General features: G+C 55.5%; 1 protein-coding gene across 9 annotated transcripts in view; it reads right to left on the reverse strand.

Annotated features, from left to right (window-relative positions):
* Nucleotides 1-20903, reverse strand: part of PTPRE (protein tyrosine phosphatase receptor type E) — a 151635-nt gene that overhangs the window by 16379 nt on the left and 114353 nt on the right. For 6 of the 9 annotated variants that reach the window (XM_028120030.2, XM_028120031.2, XM_028120032.2 and 3 more), the window contains 8 exons: nucleotides 20828-20901; nucleotides 19053-19189; nucleotides 13575-13665; nucleotides 9418-9494; nucleotides 8722-8758; nucleotides 6853-6950; nucleotides 4509-4628; nucleotides 3171-3334 (listed from right to left, as the gene is read on the reverse strand). In XM_028120030.2, the coding sequence (XP_027975831.1) occupies nucleotides 3171-3334; nucleotides 4509-4628; nucleotides 6853-6950; nucleotides 8722-8758; nucleotides 9418-9494; nucleotides 13575-13665; nucleotides 19053-19189; nucleotides 20828-20901 (798 nt within the window). Of the gene's footprint in view, nucleotides 1-3170; nucleotides 3335-4508; nucleotides 4629-6852; nucleotides 6951-7378; nucleotides 8659-8721; nucleotides 8759-9417; nucleotides 9495-13574; nucleotides 13666-19052; nucleotides 19190-19904; nucleotides 20411-20827; nucleotides 20902-20903 lie in introns of those variants that run through there. The other 3 variants (XM_028120029.2, XM_088020167.1, XM_028120034.2) reach the window with 3 other exon arrangements.

The following is a 20903-nucleotide window of genomic DNA, read 5'->3' on the forward strand; positions in this document are numbered from 1 at the left end:
GGCCATGCACATTTGTTCCCCAGCACCCAGGACAGAGTGGGTACACAGCAGCGCTCAGCCAACATTCGCTGAACGAGTAAGCCCCTCGTGACGTGGACTCGTGTGTTGCAGCTTCTCTCATCAGAACAGGGCTGCCCCTCCAGTCCCTGCAGCGTTAACCTCTTTTACAAAAGGAAAGTAACCTCTTTGACAAAAAGACTCACAACTTAGTGAGTGACGTCCCCCCACTTTCCTCTTTGTGGGGGTAGTTGAGAGATACTGCTCTTTCCAGTTAGTCTCCAAAACAGGGCCAGGACAGCAGGGAAGACCCTCTTCCGGGGCGGGCCCCCTCATCTCAGGGTGGAAAGCAGGGCAAACATGAGAGGCCCTTTGGGGAATCTTAGTTCTTTACAGGTACAGAGTCAGAGAAAATCATCTGGTGCAGAACCATGTGAGACACCCCGCCCGATATGGGTGTATCACAAAATCACCGAGCGCAAGGCTGTCAGGGTCCCCAGGCCACTTACAGGACCCCTCGCCTGGCCCAGGATGCATGCGGGAGAGGCTGCTTCACCGCTGGGAAAGGGACCGCACTGGCCCCCCCCAGGAAAAGGCTGAGGCCAGTAGGTCCTTCCTGCGGCCTCCATGGGGCTGCTGTTCCTAAGAGGACTTGGGCAGGGAATGTCAGTTCCTTTTAAGTGAGTAAGAATCAAACACTGAAGATGAGTGTGTCAGTAGGGATGGAAACCAGGAAGCCAAAAGCAGGGCTGGACACAGCTTGGAGCTGAGGAGCTGTCTTCAGGTGCGGATGAACTTGGAGGTGGGACGTGAAGTCAACTCCACCCCGAGTCTCGGGGGTGGGGGGCTGCCAGTCAGCATGAGCCCTCCCCCCCCACCTGGCTGGCTTACGGCAGGCCCACGCTCTTGGCAGGAATTCCTGTCACCACATGACCATGATCAGGCGGACACCCAGAACCGCCCATCTGCCCACACCGGCCAGGGCGGCTCACAGGGGCCTGAGCTCAGGAGGGGTACCAGGGAGGAGAGGGGCTTTGGGAAACCTGAGACGGAGGGTACCACTCCTCCCACTCCCCAGATATTAAAACCCTGGTGGCCAAAGAGAACATAAAAGAAGGCCAGAGCGTCCAGGAGTGGTAGGAACGGTGCTGAAGTAAAACACTGCCACAGGGAGACATATGTGTGTTCAACAGTAAAGGCAGAGACTCGTGGCCACGGCAGGGGGCGGGGGGGGCTGGCATGAAAATAAGATAAATGACAAATGCACCTGTCCTGGCCCTGCGGTGGGGAGGGAGTAAGCAGAGGAAGGACAGCGGTCATTCTCTAAGGCTTCCCAGCAAGACAGATCTGGAGGAATCAGGATAAAGCAGGACCGAGCCTGCTCCTGCCCCTGCAGCCACCCCCGACCCAAACACAGAGGTTGTTTCTATAATTATCTCCGCCCCATCCCATGCTGAGCTAAGCGGCCAGTCAGCACCAGAAGCCTGAGTCGGGGAGAGGCAGCGGCCGGAAGGGTCTTGTGGGGCCCCTCCTGCCGCGACTTCTTCAGCTGAGGGCCTCGGACTCTGGGTTCTGGAGACAGGCCACCAAAGTCCCCGGGGCCTCTCCTGCAGCGGGCCCTGGGTCTCCGATGGGCTCGCGGAAGGCCCTGCGAGGGGATCTCAGCTTTTCCATCCAGGCCTGCCCCCACCTCGCGGAGGGAGGGCCCTGCTCGCTGGGCTGTCAGCCTGACTACGCAAGCTTTTGGCCATCACAGACAGCTTCGCTGGCAGTACCTTGGCACCGCCAAAGGACACAGCGACAAGGGACAGAAGGCACAGGCACACAGTGATCCAGATGCTCTGAATCCACCACACAGGTGTTTGGAAGAAGCAACACGGAGACTCTGACTTCCAGGAAGTCTGGGCAAGAACAGGAGAGGCCGACAAGTCCTCCCCAGCGGGGCCCAAGCAGGACCGGCCCGCACTGCTCCCCGCCCCAGTGCAGCTACTGGGAGGAGCTTGTTGGGCCGGCCCCAGCAAGCCTACAGACGCCACCTCACTTAATGCACAGTTGATCCAGCGTCCCTCAGCTGCCAAGGGGCAGGTCCAGGACTCCATCCCTGGCCAGGATGACAAGGGCCTCCGCTCTGATCCCCGAACTGTCGTCAGGTTCCAACCGAGCACCCACCGGGAGGATGAGGAATGTGGCAGGGGAGCCCTCCTCATCCTTCTGCCTTTGTCTCCAAAAACAGCATGAGACTTCTCTCCTACCTTGCTGGCCCAAGCCAGTCAACCAACTGCAAGTCCAAGGCCTTTTCTTGGACATGACCTTCTGCACCAGAAGCCAAACTGGGCATGGAGATATAAGCCACAGAGGGGGATAATTTGGGCCCTGCCTCTAAGGCTCCACGAGCTCTAGAGGAAATGAAAGCTCAGTGTGAAAATAACCAGGGGACACCGAGGTGTGCAAAGACAGAGGGCACTTGTTCGGGGAAAAAGCGCTCACTTTCGGAAGCTGCTTCTCCACAACGCAAGGAATGATCCAGCGCTGACAGCTTACGCCACGGTAGTACTTAGTTTTGTGCAAAGCTCACCCCCAGGGGCGAGTCCCAGGCCCCTCCAGGGCAGTCCCTCACACCGCAGAGGAGGAGAACGCAGCTGGGAGGCGAAGGGGCGGCCCGGGCCACAGACCCAGGCCTTCAGGACGCCTGGCCCTGCACGGCGGCTCCTGGCCCCTATTCGCTGCGCCTGGACCATGGCCTCCAGCCCCTCTGAGCCCCGCACACTCTTGTATCAAGACTGGGGGCTCCCCATGGAAGTGTGGTTTCCAGCTCTATCCTTAGAGGTGACTTGGGGGTCTCCGGGGCTGGCGGAGGGCCGGCCAAGAGAACGTACCCAGAGCCCCACTAGCTCTATGCACATGGCCTCTTGGCTTTTGTCTGTTTCAGGTCTTGGGGTTCCCCCTCAGATGCCGCTGAAGAAAGGGCTCTGCTCTCACAGAGTGGGCTGCACGCCCCTCCGGCTCTCACCCCGAGGGAGTCTCTGAGGCGTCCCTTGTGTTCCCTGTGGGCAGGGGGTGCTTTCACTTCCCCCCGCCTGTCCTTCCTCCCACCCTGACACCCGCCCACGTGTCACCCCCACGATGGCCCAGTCCTCGGGGGGGCCCTGCCCCGTGGCCCCACCCGAACATACCTACAGTGGACCACTATGGGCCCAGCGTGGGCAGGGTTGAGGGCCTTCACTTTCTTCAGGAACTTCAGCATCCCGATGGGGGTGAAAGGCACTCCAAAGTCCGGCCAGCTGGTGAAGTGCAGCTGGGAGACGAGCCGTGGGGCTTTGCAGCCATCGGGGAGCTGCTGCGGGGGACAGGCGGAGACATGAGTTAGGGGATGGCGCCTCCCCTCTCCCCCAACATCACTTTCTGAGGATGCTCGCTCCCCGCCCCATACACACCCCGCCATCCAGGCCCTGGGCAGTGGTGAGGACACCAGTGGCTCCCTGGCTGTGTGCAGGGACAGGAGAGCAGGGCCCGTAGCACCTGTCCCAGGCCCAGGGCAGCCAGACACCTCCCTGAAGCTGGCCCTCGGGCTCACGAACCCCACTGGTGAGCAGGGCGGCCACGTCCCGGTCTGCCTCACAGCCCCACTTCATGCCTGTGTGATTACCAGCAGCATGCCCTTTCACTCCCCAGGGTGTCTCATTTTGAAGGAAAAGATGTGGCTGGCCGGCCCACCCACAGCCCATGAGCGCGGCTCTCTGTCCCACATCACGGAAGGCTGGGTAGTGTATACGCAGGTGCACATGTGCGTGTGGGTGTGACTGCAAGGGGCACAAGCAGGGGACAGGAAAAATGATAAAGCTCACCCTCTTCCCTCCTTTGCCATAGGCTTCTAGAAACCCCAGACTCCCGACTCTGCAGCTAACAACGCCAACCCCTCGACCTCTGATTCCTGACACCACGACTTTCTGTTTTTCCCATTTGTTTTTTAATATTTCTTAAATCTCTATTTCATCTGCTTTGTACACAGGCATCTGTACTGAGGAATGCCCTGCATTCTTTCAGGCAGGGATGGGACGGGGACGGGCAGGAAATAAATATGACAAATACTGAGGGGGTTACAGAAATACTTTTGAGACTGTTAAAAAAATCCCACCTCACCACTTCGGTGTGTGAAATGACATCATGCTACTGGGTGAGAACCCCCAATCCTGGTGCCCCCTCCCACAAGTGACTCAACTTCCTCCACCCAAAGATGGTGAGGGGGGCCCAGGAGCATCCAGAGCTGTCTGCAGACTCCTGTGCACCTGTCTCTTCCTCTGTAAATTCACGTCTTCAGTCCACCAAGCCCAAACCCGTCCCTGCCCGGCTCTTGGTCCTGCACAGCCCCCACTCAGCGAGAGCTGTTATAGCACTGGGGAGGGAGGGGTGAAGCTCCTCATGTGAAAAAAAAAATCAGACGTATATTCACTCTTGACACTGCTCTCTTGGAGGATCACCTTTCCAGAAAGCCAACAACTGAAAATGCTTACGGACTGTATGCAGAATTTCCGGATGGTGTAATCCACCAGAACCACGCAGTCCTCCACGCACACGCGGATGTTTCCGTAGGTCCAGCATCCCTGGTCCGGCCAGTATTGGGAGCACTTCTCCTACACGGGATGGTTGCACAGAGATAACTAGGTCTGGGGGCGCTTTCTTGGGCACATCGGTGCCCCCGGCCGCGCCATGGGCACACACCAGTTTCCCTCAGACAGTACCTAGAGCTGGGAGAGGGCTGAGAAAGCAGGGCCACACAACTGGTGGGGGGCAGCCCTGAGTTTATACCCAGGCCCCATTCTGATTTGGACGCCAAGGGTGAGTGAGGCTCGCACAGAGAACAGCGTGTTTCCCAAACACTTCCCGCTGGACCTGGCAGGATGTCTTTTCCTTGCTCAGGACAAAGCTGGCTGGTCCTCTGTTGAAGAGCGGTCAGCTCCCCACTGATCTCCACCTAGGATGAGGCTGATGTGGGGATCTGCAGGGGACGGGCGCATTGCCACACAGAGACCCATCTCTTTACCTGCCCTCCCTTTGAGCTACCAGTGGCTACACGTGGGGACGGTGCACCTGCAGCCTAAGGGGAAAGAGGCCTCCATGAGCACGGGCACAGGAGTGCATGAGGACCACCCGGCATTTGCCTTAGGACGCCTTCCTAACGGGACAACATACCCTCCCCTCCTCCAGGACAACTCTGAAGCACCCCGAGGAGAATCAAATGCTCAAAGGTGCTGGGTTGGAACATCCCTGGCCTCTTGGGGACCCTCCAGGACCCCTGAGATGCTCTCCTTGAAAGGCCTCCGCTTGGGCCCTAGGGCTGGTTCTAGGGCCCCTCGCGGGGCTGTGCCTGTGGATGCTTCTCCGCCCTCCGCCCCCTGTCCCCCCACGGCCGCGGTCCCCTCCCTCCAGTCAGATCATGAGATGTTGGGGCAACTGCATTTTGCAACGTTTAACCAGAATGTTGAAGCCAGGGAGACGACAAGAGAAGTGTAAGCAATTAAGAAAAAGGAACTCTATTGAGAAATGATCTCATCTGAAATGGTGAAAAATTAAGATACAGAAGCAGGCCGGCTCTGAGTCACAGAAATGGAAAAATCCAGTAGGAGGTTTCAGAGACAGATCGGAGAGACAATGTCCAGTGACATGGCAACAGGACGCCTGCTAGGGGAAATGGGCGCGGTCGCTGAGACCCACTGCCCTGTGCTGGTCTCACCGGGTCTCCTGTCTGTAAACAAGCCCCCTCTACCCCTACCCCCCGCACAAGTGGCAGCAGGGGGGGCGCTGGTCCCAGGGGACGCCGGGGCTCCCAGGGCAGCGTCCACCTCCTCTTTGGGGGCCAGGTCCTGCCAAGGCATCTGCTCGGAGCGTGGGAAGGGTTCAGCGTTCCTGCCTCGAATCCCTGTATCCTGTCACTCTTTCCATCCACAGGGCAGGATTCACCCCATGGGAAGGGTGGCCCTCTCCAGCCCTGTTCCAGCCCCCATTGGAAACAAAACAAAAACCCCATCCTACCCAACAGGAAATGGTGACTGGAGGCTTTTTCCTGTGCTGTTTGGCACACATGAAACAAATTAGTGAAAGTGGCACTGGGAGGGGGCTCTTCCCTGCCTGCCCTGCCTGCAGGCCAGTGTCTGCCTCGAGCCCCAGCTGAGCTCGCCCAGTCAGGCCCACTACTCCCGTCTCAAAGGGCAGCCCTGGCCCTGAGCCCGAGCCCAGCTGCCGGGGTCCCAGGCCGGTGTGTGACGGCAGCGCTGGGGGGGGACCAGCACCACGCTGGACACAGAGGCCAGCGGGACAGAGACCTCCCAGCACGCTGGCCCTTCCTCTCCACCTGCTTGCCGCCGCCTCGTTCTGGACCCACGCTGGAACACGCTGGAACACAGTCTCCCCATCCCTAGCAAGTCTCCTTCTAGCCTTTTCCTTGTTTTTCTAATGCATTTCTCTAGTCTGCGTAAGAAGCAGTAAATCCACTTTTTAATCCTAGTCTGAGGCCCACCATATTACATGCCCCACACGCTGAGCCTCAATTCTGCGGTCCGTGGCTCCTGCCAAGGTGTGAGCACCGTCGGCTGGCCACGGACCCTCGGCTGAAAAAAGAATTAGCTCCGTGACATTTTTGCACCATGGTCTAGAGCAGTGAGGCACTTGGAACACAGCGTATTTGTTTCAAGAAAAAAATGCTGTGAACCCCTGGTGGTTTTTTTTTTTTTTTTCCTTTTTTCTCTTCTTCTTCTGCGGCGACAAGGGAGGGTACTAGGAGGATGTGGTGAGCGTGCCCCCAGCCAGGTCCCAGAAGCTACAAGACAGGCCCCCTGTGAGTCAGCGCACCGGGCTCACCTCTTTCCTTTCTTTTAGGTTCGTCAACATGACGATGGTGGCAGCCTTCTGTTCCCAGATCATTCTCCAGAAGTCATTAACCGTTTCCTGTTTGGGGCCTGTAGGCAGAGGATGACCCCAAAGTCAGACCTGAACAGGGTCACCGTGGGTCCCAGCCCCGGTCCCCCCGGCCCTGGGGCCCCGGGAAGGCCGCCGCGGCCCAGCTGCTCCGAGGCACGAAAGCCTGCTCAGCTGACCCCGAGGTCTGCTGCTTCTCCGCCCTGTCCCACCACAGCCACACCTGCTCCCCCGCTGGGGCTGCGAAGCCCTTGGGGAGCGACACAGTGGCGCCCAGGGGGTGACCCCATTCACAAGCAATAAAGGGTATTCAGTGAGGCGTGGGTCAGCCTGCGTGGCAGAGTGGTGTGTGCCCACTCGAGGGCTCGTCAAGCCTCCGGAGACCAGAGCCCACTCCGGAACTACACAGGTGTCTGTGTGTGAGAGAGAGAGACAGACGCAGAGACAGACTGCAGGCTGGCCGACTCACCCTCCATGTCTAAGCCCCTTCCCTCATCTCTCAGCTGCCCCTGCAGCTGGTGGTGATTCAGTGCCATCCAGGGAGATGTGGGCTAATGTTGCTGGGGATCGTTCTGAACCACAGATAAAGTGTCCCCAGAAGAAAGCCCTCTGCCTTTTGCCCTCCTTCCTGCCTGAATACAGACACAGTGCCTGGAGATGTAGCAGCCATTTTGTGACCCTGAGGAAAACAGTGACACGCCATGGGAGGGTGTAGCAGGAAGACAAGAGGCCCCTCTCCCTGGAGCTGTCCCCTCAGCCCTGGGCTATCTCCCCTACTTAGGGGAGAGAGAGAGAGAGAGAGAGAGATGCCACTATCTGTGTCAGCTAATGTATGTCAGGTTTTCCAACACTGTTGTCCTCTGGGTGTATTAATAAGGCCTCAACTGATCCCTACATACACTAACTCTCGGGACCTGCTGTCTGAAAGACTCTTGCCTAAGAGGGAGGAAGTCCAAGACACCTGCTGTTGGCTCCACATCCCCACCTGCACCAGCTCCCGGGGCGGAGGGGTGGTACAACAGATCGGAAGCACTCACACACACAAAGTGGATTGTGTGCAAGGTTGAGGGCATGCTTCCAGAGCTGAGGCATCCTCATGGGCATGGCCTTGATCTGAAAAGCTACTCACTCCCCTCTCCCCCGCCCCGAAAAAAACCACCACGTGGGAGCCACACAGAGCTCAGCCAGCTGAGAGAAATGCAAGGCTGTCTACAGTAACAAGCAGCACACGGCAACGGTCACCACTGCCCTGCTGGGCGCCCTGTCTGACTCACGCAGGTATGGAAAAAGACGTGTGTCTGTCTACACCTACACATTGTGTGGATGCTCATCCAACGTGCCTGTGACGACACCAATACCAAAATGACCACACCCGCCCCGCTCATCTGTCTGTCCTGACCACAGGGGGTACCAACGCGCCCAAGGGCTCTAACACGTCTGCGCTTTCGAAGCTCGGTTCAGAGAATGAGCTTTACATGCTTCGCACATGGATGCGCAGAACGACTTCAGGATGCTTTCAAAGAAGCAGACCGTGATACAGCATTTCTGCCCAGCTCCCAGGACACGCGGGCCTTCCGGGTCAGTGGAGCGCCGCCTTGAGTCGCAAGGCTCTGTGAGATTCGAGACACCCCTGCATGCCGTGGGCGCAGGGACAGGTGGGACGGACTGCACTCAGGCACCGGAGACGCAGCACTACCCACGTAGGAGAAGCCGAAATGAAGCCCCTGCTTTCCTGCTATCGGATGAGGACACGGTCGCCATCCACGTCATTTTACCCGAGTCATGTTCTGAAAGTAACAATAAAAAGCTTACCTTGAGCTGCGATGAATTTATTCTTCTCTTTGTAACCCTAGAACAATAAAATCAGATTTGTAGTGTTTCATAATTACCTTTCCTGAAGGATTTTGTTGTTGTTTGGAAAGTTAACACAGCAATCACGAAAATCGTGGAAAACACAGAAATACAGAGAAAACTCACTAGCAATTTCAGGAATAGTGCTACTTCTGTTTGTCCCTCTGTAGACTTTCTTGTCAATACCTGCCCAGGCCCACACAAACACATACACACACACAGACAAGCAGACACACGTTTAGATATTCTTAACTGGTTAATATATATAAATTCTCCTCTACGTTCCATTTTTATGATAGTTTTATAATTTATATTAAATGATCTTTTAAAGTTCAGTTAAAGTGGATTCTCAATCTATTGAATATGGTTTTACCATAGATTTGTCTACCTGGCCCCTCCTATCCTATCTGGTCAGTAACGTAGAGAACGCGGTAACAAACATCCTGGGTGTTTCTCCATTTCTTGAAAATGAGTCCCCGGACAGATGCTAATTCGAAAGGCCTAGGTGTTTCCATGCGGCCCACGAAGGTTGTGATCATTTACATTCTGCCCCCCCGCCAGAGAAAAGCCATGATTCACACCAAGCCCCCAAATGGTCCGGGCATGGGCATCATGCCAGACGGGGGGGCGAGGGGGGCAGGAAAACGGCAGACTTACATCTATGTAGGAAGCATTGATGTAGTCTGAACAGGGGGTTCCATCCACTTGGCTCAAAATCACCCTGGAATGGTCATCTGTTTAACAAAGAAACAACAGAACATGATATCAGGATAAGGAAATCACGCCCGCCGTACATTTCTTCCATCTAGAGCGTTAAACACTGCCAAGGACATGAGCGGGTCTCCCACCGCGACCACAGGGATGGAGGAGGCGTCAGGAGACCCTGCGTGTCCTGAGGGTGTCCTGAGGGTGGGAATGCATCTGTTTCATTGAATACTGCGTCTCAGCACTGAGGACAGTGCTCAGACCCCAACCAGGTGCTCAGGAAAACCCGTGGGATGACAGCAGAGGTAAGGATTTCAGTGTCCAGGAGTGGGGGCGGCTGGATCGCCCCTAGACACCGAACAACAGCAGGTGCTGGGACCCGACAGTGAGATCACCATATTTTCTGAAACCCCAACTGGGTGCCAGTACTAACAAGCGTTGGTGTACTTGGGATAGCCTTGGATGGCAAGACAGGAGCCCACTCTCCCAGGCTCTCCAGGGAAAGGACAAGCAGACTCCACACCCCAATCGTCATCCTTCAGGTTGGCTCTAGGGATGGAAAGTGGACAGAACTCACACAGACCTGGGCTGAGGACGGCGGGCCACCTGCCTGGAAGACTCTGGCCTGTTGTACAAGCAGTCTCCCGAGTGGGAGGGCTGACCACGGGGAGGTCCGTGTGGGCGCGTGGGTGTGTGGTGTGTGTTTTCTCTGTGTGGGAATGTATGGTGTGTATGTGTGTTTGTGGGGGGGTGTGTGTATACACACACATCGGGGAGGTTTGAGCCAGGGCCCCATTGTGATTTGGGTGGGTCCTTGTCACTCTTGTCTTCAGAGGCCACATCCTCTGTTTAAAATAAATAAGTAAATAAAACATTTTATTTTATGACTGTGTTACTAGTTAGTAAAAAGCTTAATGTAATCCTAACTGGATTATGTCTATAGATATTTCTGATTTTAAAGGAAATTAGATGGTTTCACGGGACCTGGAAAGTGCTGTGGCCCTGGACCTGGATCTCCACGCTAGGGTACTCTTACTTCCCCGGGGAGCAGAAACACTGAGGATGCCCAGGGCCTGCCTGGGTCGAGGGTCACAGCTGCTCCTGGGGTTAATCATGCTGTGCCGGGCACAGAGCTTGGTAGAGAGTGAGTGCTTCGTACGCACTTCCTGCATTAATTATGGAAAAATTCCGCGTCCTTGTCCTGCTTTATGTCCTCCTGGTCCCCACAGGACTGAAACTGACCGAGAAGGACGTGCGGTGGTGTGGCTCTGGGGCAAGGACCCCGATCACAGCCGCTGTCTCCCGCGGGCCTGGAAGGGGCTGCTGGCCTCCGACGCCCATTGTCTGGACGCTGCATCGTGGGCCAGGCCTGTCCTGTGCTAGCAGGACGGGCCAGTGAGGCTCTCAGGGAAAGTCATGATCCATATGGGGCAGTCAGGGTGTTAAACCCCAAACGTACAGCCCAGGCGGACTTCTCTGTGAGACCCTCCTGCTCAGGCGCCGACAACCCCGAAGCAGGAATAGCTGTCTCTGAACATGCGTAAAGCTAGTTGAAAATAATTTGGAACAATTTATGCTTTGAGAACCGCTATAGAAAGCAGAGGGCAAAAAATAGCCTTCTGGTTAGATTTAGAATCTCGCAGTTTCTAAGAGCTTCCTGTCTTTTTATTCTGGAAAGTCACACTTCACTTTCAAAACATGATTTCCTGAATTTATCAGCTGTTGCGATTTTTCCAGAGCAGAGGATGCTTTCTCCCAACTGGCCATCGAGGCTTTTCCACAACCCAACCTCATGGACCTGAGATCCCCCTGCACCATCTCCAGTGAACCAGCCCATTCCTGTCCTAGGCCCCTAGCCGGCCCCTGGCCAGCCCCAGGGGCATCTCTGGCCAACTCCTCATTGAATCAGATACCGCTCTACACTGCCCTCGCTCAGCCTGTGCCTTGCTGATGTCGGATGCCACCCCTGCTGGTGACCTCCAGGGCACATCCCAAGTGTCCCCATGCTGCCATCCCATAGACCCAGTGTCCCACTGATGTGAAATACCTTCCATCCGGGCAGAGCACCCTGGCCCCTGATGACTACCAGCACCCCGCCCTCCTCTGCATAGTGGTGCTCCCGGGCAGGAAAGCGCTGCGGCTGGACCCTCACCCAGTGGGGGTGGGGGGAGGCAGGATCGGCCCTCTTTCATGTTTATACTTACAGGAAAGGCCACTTCCCTCCTTAGCACAAGCTGGAGAACACAGCTTGGAGAAAATGTGCCGGGGGTGAGCTCTGCTACTGGGGGAGGCAGCGCCCCACCCTGGGCCGTGATCACCTCTGCGAAGAGGGGATGGGGTGCAGGTAATTTCCACACCTGGCCATTAATTCCACTCCCATGAGGCCTCACCAAAAATACTTTTAATTATCAGTGTAAATGTCACCTTTTAAAAACTACAGGGGTTTAGTAAGTAAGAGACAAATGGGGGTCAGGAACCTGGGAAAGTGCTTGGTTTGCACTAGATCCTCAACCTATACATTCAGCAGGTCAATGCATAAATTAAACTAATTAATGAAGCTAATTAGTGGGGCATCTGGGCGGCTCAGTTATTAGGTGTCTGCCTTCGGCTCAGGTCATGATCCCAGGGTCCTGGAATTGAGCCCCACATCGGGCTCCCTGCTCTACAGGGAGCCTGCTTCTCCCTCTCCCACTCCCCCTGCTTCTGTTCCCTCTCTCGCTGTGTCTCTGTCAAATAAATAAAAAATCTTTTAAAAAAGTGAGGCTAATTAAACCAATAATGGATAATAATACTAATTTCCGAATATCCTGATTTTTATTTGACACAAAATATTCCAAAGATCCCAAGCCTACCACCATGGTTCTCCTCTTGCTTGAGCTGTTCAAGCCTCGTGGTTTGCCTCCTCCCTTCTCTCGTAACCCACACCTGATCCTCCCAAATTGTCCCCACTGCTTGTCCAGAGTCTAACCTTGGTCCACGCTCCCTCCCTGCCCAGCGGCACAACTACACAGCTCCTGAGCCATCTCCTTGCTGCTCCCTTGGCTGCCTACACAAATATGATTAGGCCCAAAGACTATTTGGTTAATTTCTCTTGCTTTAGTTGGATCAGAGCCTCGCAGGGGCCTTTGCAAAAAAGACACGTAAATCCTCTGTTTGCAAAGTGTGACAGAATTATTTCTCTCAAGTGCTGAGAGTCCAGAGGTCACACAAACTGGGCAGATCACAGCTTCTCTTGCCTACAGAAAAGATGGAATTCACTCTGATCCTAAAAATGCAACCAGGAGCCCACGCACTGAAGCCCCCTGCACAGGCTGGTTTCCTTGCTCCCATGGAGGCTCTGTCTGAGAAGGGAGGCTCTCTGGGCATACCTGGGGAGACCTGGAGTTCAGGATTCAAACCCTTCCTGGCTGCCATTCGGATAGCCCTATGAGCAAAGCCCACAGGAGGGGTCCAGCTGCACCAAGAGTATCGAAATCCTCCTCGGTTTGTCCTGCCACCAAGGTAGGCTGTGAAAGCTGCCCCCCGGGCACGGCCATCCAGCTACATCCCTGGACAGACCTGTCAGCCACCTGGCCCGAAGGCCTCCCTGGAGCCCGAACACTGTAGCCCCTGGCTCGCTGTAGCGGTTGGGGTTTCTAAGCCTTCCCACAAAGCTGCCAAAGCCCTACGCATTTCTTATTCTTTCGTTTCTGTCCTTGGTCCAGGGGACCCGCTGCTGGTGACCAGGAGCACTGAGTCTGAGACAGGAAGAGGACCAGGGCCACCAGGAGCCCAAGACTGGGGCTCAGGACTGGATCCCATAGGAGGCCCCTGCCAGCCCATGCAGGTGGCACTCCCCTTGGCCCTGGGGCAGCACGGGTCTCAACATGGAGCACAGGCTTGGTGGCTGGACCCACCATGACAGAGGTGGCCCGAGCCCCCCGTGGGAGATGGGCACCTACATTCCCTGTGCAAATGTCAAGCAGCAGTGTGGGTGCGGGCCCCCATCTCCGAGCCCTGGGGCCCTGGGACCACCATGCTGCCCGGACAGGCCCAGTCCCCGGGAGCTGCAAGGGAATGTCGAGTTTACTCCAAATGCCACCCATAGTGCAAAAAAGGTAAAATCTTACTGGGAAGGATGTTGGGATATCTGTTTTTTTCTCTGTTTTCTTCTTTATTGGCCTGTTCAAAAGTTCCTTGTATGTGTCCAGACGGCAACGACTAGAAAAGAATACACAGTTAGCCCTAAATGTGGTGGATCGAACACCGTGTGTACGTCAGCTTCCCTGACGAGCGGGGGCAGAAGAAAACTCCGTCTGAACAAATCCCTTGCAATCCATTGCCCTCTCTGCCTTGCAGGTTGTGCCGGGCACTGGGCAGAGACGGGATGAAGGGCGCTCTGGCCAGCAGGCCAAGTGAGCTGTGGACGTGATGATGACCCCACGGTTGGACCCGAAGCTGCATGAAGGCAGGGACCGGCCTGGGCACTGTCACCCAGCCCCCGGGAGCAGCAGGTCCAGGCCCAGAGCAGGCACTCTACAAATACAGGCGGACCACAGGAGAGCTCGGGACCAGGAAGGGGCAGAGCAAGGGTGCCTGAGCAGAGGGGCTGGGCTGAGGGATGAGCAGAATGAAGCGCAAAGGACCCAGCTATGGGCCTCCTGCTTGAGACGCCGTGTGCTCATGGACCAGCAGTCAGGGCGCACCCGGGCCCTTGTGGAGAGTGCAGACCCCAGCCCCACCCTGGATCAGCACGAAGATCCCCAGGAGTCCTGGGTGCGCACCCTTGGCTTCCGAAGCTCTGCCCTAATCCCCCCTGCCTCCGATGAGGACAGTGAGAGGCCACTAGGACCCTGTAACTGATGTGCTCCTCAGTGGACTTGAACTCGGGCTCCCTGACTTCTACTTTTTCACTACTTGGGGCCCCTCGCATTCTGCTAGCTCCAATCTGTCCTCCCACATTTGCTGGCTGCTGGGACATCCTCTGCACTCAGATGAGCCCGTGCAGTGCACAGCGGGGAAGAGCCTTTTGAACCCCCAAATTATGTCCTTCAACATTAATAACCTAAACATTGACTGGACCGGGGGCCACTGGAATTCAAGTAACAAGTGTGACTATTTACCAAGCATCTTCGATGTGCCAGGCCCTGCAGGAGGAGCTGGGTCACCTGGTCCCGCCTTCACAAGATATCATGAGATAACACTAGCATCACCTCTGTTTTACAGATGAGGAAACTGACCCCCAAGGCTGCTTGACAATGTCCAGAGTCACCTGGCTTGCACAGGGCAGACACAGGGTTGGGGCCTGCTGTCTGGCCTGGAGCTGCCACGAGGCCATGAGGAGGGTGCTCACTTCTTCAAGCGTCAAGTCCCCAGGGGACGGGGGCAGGTCTCACAGGGCAGCCCAGGCCCGAGGCTTGCTCATCCGTGAGTCAGAAGGGATGAATTTGTCATGAATAGGTGCGCAGAGCCTCCCTCTCGCGGGTCGGAGGACTTCTCCTTCACCGACCGAGCCCCTGCCACCCAGCATCTACTTTCTCTTGTTTTGGGGTCACCACACTGGATGGCCACAGGCAGAGTCTCTGACAAGGCCGGTGTGGAGACGAGCCTGGTGGGGGCCCTGGGACCAACACTTTCTCTGCCTGAGGTTCCTGAGTCTTTTCAAAGCTGTCTTAACACTGACTTTCTGGACCCGACCTAAACAGGGAATTGGTGAGAACATTCTACCGACTCTCATTTTCTATACCCAAAAGCTGTTTTTGACCTCAGCCCTGAAAATAAAAATGAGGTATAATACTGTAATGGCGGATGCATGATGTCACGTGTTCATCAAAACCCACACGATGAATGACACAGGAAGCCCAGCTCTGGACTTGAGAAGGTGACAACGAGTCGATATTAGTTATCAGTTGGAATGCACGGAGCACACTAAAGTAAGATGCTGACAGTTGGGGAACCTGTGTGCAGGGAGGGGCAGGTACATGGGAACCCTGTACTCTGTGCATGGTTTTTCTATAAGCCTAAAACTGCTCTACAAATTAAAGTCTATACAAATAACAAATTAAAAAGAAAAAGAGAACCCGAGAAGCCTCCCTCTTCCTCGGAAGGTGGGGCAGCTACAGCGTGGTGGGTGGAGAGGCTAGAGTGGTCTAGGTGGCGAGCAGGGATCCAGCCCTGCCACCCCGTTTCCCCAGCAGTGACCTGGGACCTGGAATATGGAGCTGAGGTGGCGACACTGGCTCTGTGGGGGGGTGTAGAGGGGCACTTGGGGTGCGAGGCGAAGTGCTCTGCCTATGGAATGTGTCTCCGTATCCAAGCACACAGAATAACGGCCGTGAGAGGCCAGCCCATCACTTTCTCCTGCTGTCAGTCGGCCCGTGGACCCGCGCCTCCGAGCTGCTCAGATGGCACAGGGGAGATGGGACAGCACCCGGGGGAGGGCTCCGCCGTAACTGGTCAGCCCTGCAGTGCCGGGAGTGAGCTGTGCACGGAGTTAACTGGTCAACAAATACCTTGTGATTGATTGTCCATTTACATACATTGGCCGAAGAGGGTTTGTTTGTTTGCTTGCTTGCTCGAGGTGAGATTTCATGTCAATGAACACACACAGGAGGAGCCATGGGTCACGTCCCTTCCTCTTCCGCCCCGCTTTGCACTGCTGGGCAGGTGGTAGCGAAGTGAGAAGAGCAGAGAGGAGCCAGGTGTGGGCTGTTCCAGCAAGCTCCAGGGGACAGTTCTGGATTGCATGCTGTGTCGGGACCTCTCCTGGCGGCACCTCCCTTGTGCCTTTCTACAACACTAATGATAGGGGCTGGATCCGGGCCTGGGCTTGGGATAACCTGCCGGTCTGAGAATGGGAAGGTGCTGTCTGTGGAGGTGGGCTACTCCTAGCCTGAATGGCACTCACTTGCTGTGGTTTAATTGGGGGCCTGGAACAGACTTCGCGGGGATAGCACTCTCTCATTGCAGGGTGGAGACTGAGGCTGGCTGTTCCCAGGAGCAGTCCTAAAAAGCAGGGCATCCCCAGACCCCTCTCCTGCAGACCCGAGGCTAAGCTAGGCACACATCTACCTCTTTTACATGTTAGGGCAATCCTATGGGGGCAGGCAGCATCCTCATTTTATAAGCGAGTCAACTGAGGCAGGCAGAGGTTAGGTGATGGCCCAAGCCCCCCAGGCTGATAAGAGACAAGCTGGGCCAGCCACTCAGGCAGGCCAAAGCCAGCATCCCCTCCTTGACCACTCCACTGAGCTGACCTCAGCACCAAACCCTTTCAGTCCACTGAAGCTCTGGGTCGGCAATACACACATGTCCAAACTCGTCTGGATGGACGGCTTTGAGACTCATCTGTCCCTTCCACAGTTCCTGGGACTGGAACTCAGGAGAGCAGGTGAGGAGAAGGGAGATGAGGTACAGTTGTCCAGCGCAAGTGGGGTCATCTGCGGAGCCAGGGCTGGGCCGGTCCTGACAGGCTCCAGTTCTCTGGCAAGAGGGAAGCCACACAAACGTGGCTTAGGACATGGCCAGCTCTCACTCGTGAGAGGAGCAAACTGGGGTCCAGAGAGTACCAGCAGCTCGCCCCGGGTCCCCCAGCGCCAGGACCAGGCCCTCCTCCCCTCTGCATATCTGTCCACCCTGCCCTGCAGGGAGGCCTCCAGCGGGCCGCGGGGAAGCCGCTCAACGGCAAGGGCAGGGCAGGGCAAGAAGAGTAAGGCAGCCAATTTAAAGCGGTGCCCAAACAACTCAGGAATAGAGTAAAATAATATTCAAATGCAACATGTAATTTTTTTTTAAAGTCAAAATCAAAACAAAACAAAACAAAACAAAAAAATCGATGATGGCCAAAACACGAAACTTTTACATAATGACAGGACGGGTAATAGTGCAGAGACAGGCCGTGTTGGAGCCTGGGACCACAGGAGAAATCCGTCGGCATGACCTTGCCTTTATTGACAATTGTACTATTTTGCTCAGCATGGATTATTCGCAGTGATTTTGATATATCTGCTTGTTGCATTAATTATTGATCCCGACGAGACGAGGGTTTTTTGCACCTGGGGCAAGGGCCTCACCTGCCCGACCCTGTTTCTGGCCCTGCTCCGTTGGAGTGGTCAGCTGCTTCTGACTCACAGCTTTCTGCTGGCAAGGCCAGCCACCCCCTCCGCGTGGAGAAACACGAGTGCAAGGGGAAATGGGACAAGGCAGGAGGGGGAAAGTCATACTGCTGCAAACCTGGAGAGTTATGCTGGACATGGAGAATAACTTCTGTTATGTGGCTGACAGATTGCAAAACAATACTGCTTGGAGCTGTCCTTCAGTATGACCTAACTTCTCAAAAAATAAAGGTGGGGGACACATTTGGAAACAATTAAAAGGAAGCAGGATAAAGGCGGATAAGGCGTGTGCTAAAAAATAAGCAACATACAGTTGAAATGCTCCCTCACCTCCCGAGCCCTCATGGGACACTTCCTTGTGAATGTCCCCCGTCTGTCACAGTGTCATCTTTGGGTAAAACAACCGCACAACACTTTGCTATTTATGAAGTCTGCTGTCTGAGCCTCGAGTGGAGCCATAAGGTCCCTAAGACGGGCCCACTCTGCTCCCCAAGCCCCCCCTCCCCGGGGCGGTGGAGGCCGGCGGCGTAGGCGCAGCTGACCCACGTGCCAGGGCTGGTCAGCTCGGCAGCTCCTCTTCAAGCTCCACACTCAGCACATGGCTGTGCACAAAATGAGGAAGATGCATGAAGCAAAACTCAAAACGCGGTCAGGGATGAACTCTGAACGGCTAAATCCAAGGCAACTCTTCCTGGTGTGTGTCTTACCCACAGCCCGCCCAGGCCTCTCTCTCTCTCTCTCCCTCTGTCTCTCTCTCTCTCTCTCTCCGTCTCTGTCTCTCCAATGACTCAAGAGTCACAAGACATTAAATATCACATGAGCAACACAAAAGAACTATCACGAACGCACGTTTGTGTTTTGTGTTGAGAGCTAGGAGAATCGGTTTGCTACCATGGGGACGGTTCCAGTTGGTTAAAGCCACCCTAGTTGGTGGCTGCCATCGCTAAGGTTACAGAGAAAATTCACCCAGAACCACAATAGCAGGATACAAGAGGCTGGAGCAGACATCAAACCAAAGGGAACTCGTGGCCCGTCCCAGGGAGCCCCACGACTGCTTAACTCATGCTCTGAGGATGGGTCAGAAGAGGGACATTTCCTTTGCCAGCGAGATGCTTAAGCTCTTCGAAGCCCATTAGAGGTGGGGTGGGGGCTCCGCCGCTTTCAACACGGAACTGCCCCACTGCCCTCTGCTCAGGCCCTGGTCTTCCCCGTTCGCGAGACAACCGAGTTTCTGTCACACTAGATTTTAGGACACGGCCCTCGGAGTGTTTGCGCTGGAAGGAGCCTTCAAGAACATCTCCCTCAAGCGTCTCATCTTAGGAATGAGCAACGAGGGCAGGGCGAGGGGCCCTGCAGCAGACACCAGGTCTCCAGAAGCCCACTTTTGGGACAGTGTCACGACCAATGCAAGCATTCCTGGTCTTTGGGCACCGCCTGTCCGGGTTTTCGACCCCAGGACAAAAAGACAAAGGACCCGCCCCCCCCCCAACTCACATTGAACTCCTCCCGAAAGCGTTTGCAGTCATCTGCCGAGCGGACGCGGATCTCCTCCTCCAGGTGTGCCACAGGGATGGGAAAGTACTTCTTGGGCCCAGAGGGGGACCTGCTGAGAAGCATCACTCGTTGCTGCTCTGTGGGGCCAAAAGAAACATGGGGGCCACTGAGTCGTATTCCCGGACGGCTGACTCCTTCACCAGATGGACTGACCAGCTTTCCTGGAGGAAAGACACCGCTGGAGGGGGGCCCACTGCTCTCAGATCGTGTAGCTGGGGCCAGGAGGGGCCCTGAGCACCTGAGTACTAGAGCTCTGTCCTCAGGATACACCCACACCATTCACAAATAGGGGTGTCCCTCTGGGGGGGGACCTGCTCCCACCAACCACAGACACCTTATCTCAGTCCCCCAGCCCCTGCTCCTTCCACAAAGGATTTGGGCAGCTTCACCCTCCAGCTCAGTTGTCCAGGTTTGAAATAGGGAGGATGATTATGTTAATAAATTAGGAAGAATCATTTTGGTTCAAGTTGGGAATAGACCAGAAATCAGTTAGGATAGGAGCCTCCCCCAGCCTTGTCAGCTTTGTGACACACACAGTCCTGGTTGCTGAAGCCCCACAAGCTCCAGGAGAAATAAGACAAACACCGTCCTTGTTTGGCAGGGAGCGGGCAGGGAGGCCCTAGGAAGGGCTAGCTGCAGGGCAGTTCCTGGACAAATTCCTTCCATAAATTCAGAGTGAGACAAAAGGAGAAATCCCTGGCATGTGCTTCGCTCCCTGGGAAATGCGCCGATATTCTTGACAGGGTCAACATGAAACCTTTGCCGTCACGCTTGCAAAGGGCCTGTCCCCACCTGCAGAGCTGTTCTGAAGCCCAGCCAAGAACTCCTCCCAGGGCTCATTCCTCGGAGAGAAGATGCGTCAGGAGGAGTCCGGTGGGGCCTCTGGGTCTCACCGGCCACACCTCCTTCCCTCCCATTCAGGCTGTTGAAACGTGCAGGGCAGGGAGAGAGGGCAGGAAGGGGGGGCCCCTGGAGGCCATCTTAGCACCTAACAAGGTGCTCTGCACCCCCAGCACTTCGAAATTGCCCTCCATGTTCTCTCCACTGCGTCCTTCCCTGCTGCCAGTTTTGCAACTGTGTTTGAAATCCGGTAGCATGTTTGTTCCCTCAAACCATGGAACAATTAGGTAGCAAACGGCCAGAGGAAATGACAGTCACTGGTGTGAACCAATACTTTGGAAAGCCTCTGCCTCACACAATCTTCTCAGCCATCTAGATGTGTGCCCTGTAAGTTGCACTAACGCCTTCCGAACCGAACTCAGAACCGGAAAGAAAGGTCGGGAATGCCCTCGCCGACTGTGACCATCCCCGCTACACACACTGGTGGATCGGCTCCCCTTCTGCATCACGATCTGAAAGCAGTGCGAATTTCGGGGGAGCCCTTCAGAGGCTGTCTCATTTTAGGACTGTAGAGGGCTTACTGAAAAATGTTACATATCAAAACCTGTAAAAAGCGACAGGATGTGAACAGTGTTTCCAACAAAGCCACAGACTGAAAGCCTCAAGTGTCTGTTTCCCACCAGAGAGAAACGGAGAAGTCTTGAAATGGTAAAATTCTACCATCACAAATGCTAGCACTATACCAGGGAAAGCGAGACTGAAGTGGCAAAGCTGAAGGAGTTTAACATTTAAAACAAAAGGCAGACGACGACCCCCTGCGTGGTCAGAAAGAGCGCACCGCCCTGCCCCCCCGCCCCCAGCCCCCACCCGGGTACCTTGTTCTTCCAGGATGCCGTTGGGCATCTTCTTGTCATTGGAGCTGACCACGGCTTTCCTTTGCTTCCTGAACCT

Source organism: Eumetopias jubatus, unplaced genomic scaffold, assembly GCF_037043125.1.
Source record: "Eumetopias jubatus isolate StellerSeaLion01/CBP00866 unplaced genomic scaffold, mEumJub1_p1.0 scaffold_17, whole genome shotgun sequence".
Classification (NCBI taxonomy): domain Eukaryota; kingdom Metazoa; phylum Chordata; class Mammalia; order Carnivora; family Otariidae; genus Eumetopias; species Eumetopias jubatus.